Below are 4,543 nucleotides of genomic sequence, written 5' to 3' on the forward strand. Positions count from 1 at the left end.
CATTTCGGATTAATCACGGAGAGACACGAGAAAACCGCAGCATATAAATGACAGGCAGCGAGAGCCAATGATGTTTGCAGTCCTCAGGGGCCCCAGAGCTCACAGCGTTGAACTGATTAATATGTAAACAAACCCATTAGTCCACGCATGTGCTTTTAAATTGTGTGATACTTGTGAGGAGTAGTGTTGCAGTGGCTACACACAAAGAATGGGCGTGAGTTGTCCCTCGAAAGGGAGCCCAGAGACTCTTGCTTTTTTTGCACCAACGAGCTGAGCGCTCAGTTCACAGTCTGGGAGAGACGGAGAGCGTACCAGCGGGATGGGTTGCACAGGTAGGTCCCGATTAATCTTTTCTCCCAACAAATGCCTAAAAAGTGATTGTGTCGTTGCATTTCCCCAACCAGAACGAGGATGGACGACAGCAACGTTGTTTTGGACAGTTTGGTTTGTGCAAACTGCTGCGGCGCACAGTTCGACCAGTAAACACTGCGCATTACAACAGATAGTTGATTTGATTTGAAAATTAAACAGCTGGAATCACTTTCAGCCTAAATGTTAGGATGTGCATGTAACTGATCGCAGCTGCTTTTCATTTTACGCACGATCGTCATTTTACGCACACGATGTATCTCAAGTTTGTTGACTAAACAATGGAAAATCTTTTTTCCTTTTATTGTCTGTCATTAAAACTCCGAATTTCCTCTCGTATCCTTAGGATTTACAACAGCAGTTGTCTGAATACTCTCCCCAAATCAACTAAGACGCGCAAGAGGGAGGGGAGTCTCAGCCGGAGAGAGTCTGAGTGCGTCTGTGTGTCAGAGGGTGTTTGAGAGAGTGAGGGAGCATCACAGATAGAGGAAGAGAAAGGAGAAGAGAGAAGGGACTAAGTCTGGACCAAGTGATCGAGTACTAACAAACCTCCAAGGGGCTGCCGGGTTGTATCTGTGTGTACGGGATCAGCGATCCAACCATGGTGCCAGCGCGCTGCCCGGGACCCTGTGCCACCCTGGCACTGGCTCTCCTCTTGGGATGCGGCGTGGTTCTCTGCCTCGGCCAGAACGACACGGAGCCCATCGTGCTCGAAGGGAAGTGTCTCGTGGTGTGCGACTCGAACCCTTCTTCGGACGGAGCGGTGACCTCCTCACTTGGCATTTCAGTCCGCTCCGCTGGGGCAAAGGTGGCTTTTTCCGCCGTACGTGGAACCAACCACGAGCCGTCAGAGATGAGCAACACGTCTATGACCATCTATTTTGACCAGGTCAGATGTCCGCTGAATTTAAAACCACCACAATCCATCAGTCTCATATCAATTAGATTATTCCAATACGTTAGCTCATTGCTATGTTCTCCGCGTACGTTCTGTTTGCCGTGGGTGTGAAGAACTTATCTGAGGTCATGTATTGTTGATTTTCTATTACTGCTGAAGCTCAGTTTAATCTGAGACATTGAGCACCCGCAACGAAAAGAACACAGTGTTGGTTTTCCTTTGAAATGGGTTAGTCCAATGTTGTGCGTAATTGGCGTGACTTGGAGATGCGCCACAGAACGATCATCCATGCAGGACCGTTTTTCATATATGCATGTTAGGCCTCGGTCACATTTGCATGCGCATTTTGTAGATTTTGATTCGTCGTTCCACTTAGTTTTCACGGCTGAGGTCCTTGGACCGCGGCCTGCTATACGCATCGAATTTGGGAACCATCCCAAACTGTGACTGAAGTGCACCTCAAAACATTTGGCAAAGCAGAACCAGGCAGTCTGATACGCCTCTCTGCGTATCCAGACACAAACAATAGATCCCCTCAAGAGCAGCTGTTACGTTGAGTGAAGCATAAACATGTAAAATAAATAAATAAAAATGAATAAAAGCCCCGTCTCACTGTGCCCCCCTTTTTTTGGTCACAGGTTTTAGTGAACATCGGCAACCATTTCGATCTCAAAGCAAGTGTTTTCCAAGCTCCAAGACGGGGGATATATAGTTTCAGCTTTCACGTGGTGAAGGTCTACAACAGACAAACCATACAGGTGAGCGACTAACAGAGCTGGTCTGTGTTCCGCATTTTAAAGACATAACTGAGCGTGAAACTCAATTCCAAGCTTGTTTCTGCTTCTCCTCGTAGGTCAACCTGATGCAGAATGATTATCCGGTTATATCAGCGTTCGCCGGTGACCAGGATGTTACGAGAGAGGCGGCCAGCAACGGAGTACTGCTGATGGTTGAACGGGAGGACCGGGTCTATTTGAAGCTGGAACGGGGCACTCTCATGGGCGGATGGAAATACTCCACCTTCTCAGGCTTTCTAGTCTTTCCTCTATAATCTAATCTGCGATGATACTCGTCGCATGGGACTCTGCTTAGGTCGAGGAACGAAAAAAAAAAAGAATAACCCAACAAAACATGCCATTTATTTTTAACTTTAATAACTGTCAGCCAAGGAAGCCGACGAATATCTGTATACCTACACTCGTCCAGTATCTAGTCAAATATGAACGTTTCCTTGGAGTTCCATATATTCAAATCCATCAGTCAACTTTTACGCAATCTGGATGATTGAACGCATTGATCGGCCACTGGCGTGTGCTCGTCGGTGGATTTTTTTTTTTTCCTGGCTTGGGAGACAAACTTTGCCGACAGACAAACGGGTGTACTTGGGCAAAAATGGACAAGGGAGGAGACGAGGAGTGGAGGAACTGGTGTCCTGGACAGGCCGACTGTGTTATGCTCTATTTTATGTTTGTATAGCCTTAAAGAATATATGGTTTCCGTCCAAGTGAAGTATATGGAATTATGGACAACCAGAGAAGAAGTGCTTTCACGCCCATGGCATTTTTTTGCACGAATGGAAGTTTTCTCTTTATGTTTTGTGCTGTCAATGGTGTTGCGTTTGGATGCTGAACATATTGAAAATAAGCCAAATGTAGGCCGCCGAGGAGTTTATTAAAAAGAGAAAAAAAAGGCGACATATTCCAGCCACCGGAGACGATTTAGAGCCCTTTTATTAAAAAAAAGAGAAAAATACTAATAATTATATAATTTATAAAGTACATATTCACATTATTGTGTGTTCTACATTTCGGAACCTGCGTAGCTTTGACTGATTTAATGTTCAGTGACGTTGCTCACCAAATGTACATTGTGGAAATGATAGAAGAATCCCTATATGTCCCGCTTAATAAAAGATATTGTATTGTATATTTATCACGTTTTATTTCACCCTGGAAGGGGGCAGGAGGAAGACAAATATTTGAAAGTGAACTCAGACGAGCTCAAAGGCCTCAGGAGGGAACAGGCTGTGAACAGCTCCCCTCAGTCGCTGTCCGAGGTGCTGAAATCCACAATTCGAAAAGTCACGCAGCAGCTTGTGACAAGTTTAAAAAAAATAAAGGCACGGGGCTTAAAGTATTCTCAAACAAAAGCAGAGAAGTCAGATTTAATCCATCTAGGGTGACGTTTCGCTGATTAGAAGCTGCGCGATAATTGTTGGAACTGAAATATCTAGTTTGAGCGAGTTGCAGCACAGCGCGCCTGCACGCACTGCACGACAGAAACATCCCTCTCCCTCATAGCAGGCACATAAAATAGGCGAACATTTTTGATGTGACACCGAAGCAACACGTGATTTAAAAAGGCAAAAAAATCGTCTAAAGTGCAGCTCATTATGCGCCGACTTTCCCCCCGTCCTGTGGTGCATGTCGTGCTTCATCACGTAATTGGATGCCATCTTGTTTGAAATTCAACGTTTTGGGGGTATTTCCACCCACACACATATCTGCCACCCCCCCCCCCCCCCCCCCCCCCCCTCTTACACACACACACACACACACACACACACACACACTGTTACAGTCACAGTCACATCACCTGCCAACCCCTCCCTCCCTAAGTCACATTCAAGGACACACCTGAGTCAAGCTGATTCAGGTGACTCAGACCAGTAAGGGCAAACCACTGCAAGAATTTTTACACATTTGTTTCAGTGGATGCTTTAAAATATAAATAGATAAATCAAAATATAATAATAATAATAATAATAATAATAATTACGTGACTGATGAAAACTTGATTATTTTCTCTTCAGGAGGTTTAGAGCAATTTGCTGGTGCTGATACATCCAAAAAGTTTTAATTTGAACGCGCACGTCTCAAATTACTTCTAAAAAAGAAAAGGTGCACAGAGAGCCGGACGCATAAAATAGGAAAGATATCTATTGTGAAAGCTTTTCCAGATTTCCCTTGGCGTGTCTGCATCAATCACAGATGAGGTGGGAGAAATTGAGACGTGGATTATGGCTCTGTACCCGAGAGGGGCCATTACTGCTTTGGTCGACCTCAGAAGTTGCCTCGAATCTTTTTTTTGCACCGGAGGATAAATGATCTCTTATTAGCGCTTTTGGCCGCTGTGTTATGAACTTTGTGTGTGTGTGTGTGTGTGTGTGTGTTATTTCTGGGGTCACAACCTTTTGAACATGCTCGTGTGGCAGCTGGGGTTTGGTGTGCTTAATTCCGCTGGGTCCCTGCCGAACCAGGTGTCTCCGCTGTGGGA

At 45.3% G+C, this 4,543-nt stretch overlaps 1 protein-coding gene across 1 annotated transcript; it reads left to right on the forward strand.

Annotated features, from left to right (window-relative positions):
* cbln2b (cerebellin 2b precursor) lies at positions 1-3,193 on the forward strand. The gene is made up of 4 exons (XM_047568832.1): positions 1-332; positions 716-1,258; positions 1,906-2,025; positions 2,121-3,193. The coding sequence occupies exons 2-4, from the start codon at positions 971-973 to the stop codon at positions 2,316-2,318; spliced, it is 606 nt and encodes a 201-aa protein (XP_047424788.1). The 5' UTR covers positions 1-332; positions 716-970; the 3' UTR covers positions 2,319-3,193.
* Positions 3,194-4,543: the final 1,350 nt, after the last annotated feature.

The sequence above is a fragment of the Mugil cephalus genome, chromosome 18 (genome assembly GCF_022458985.1).
Source record: "Mugil cephalus isolate CIBA_MC_2020 chromosome 18, CIBA_Mcephalus_1.1, whole genome shotgun sequence".
In the NCBI taxonomy this organism is placed as follows: Eukaryota; Metazoa; Chordata; class Actinopteri; order Mugiliformes; family Mugilidae; genus Mugil; species Mugil cephalus.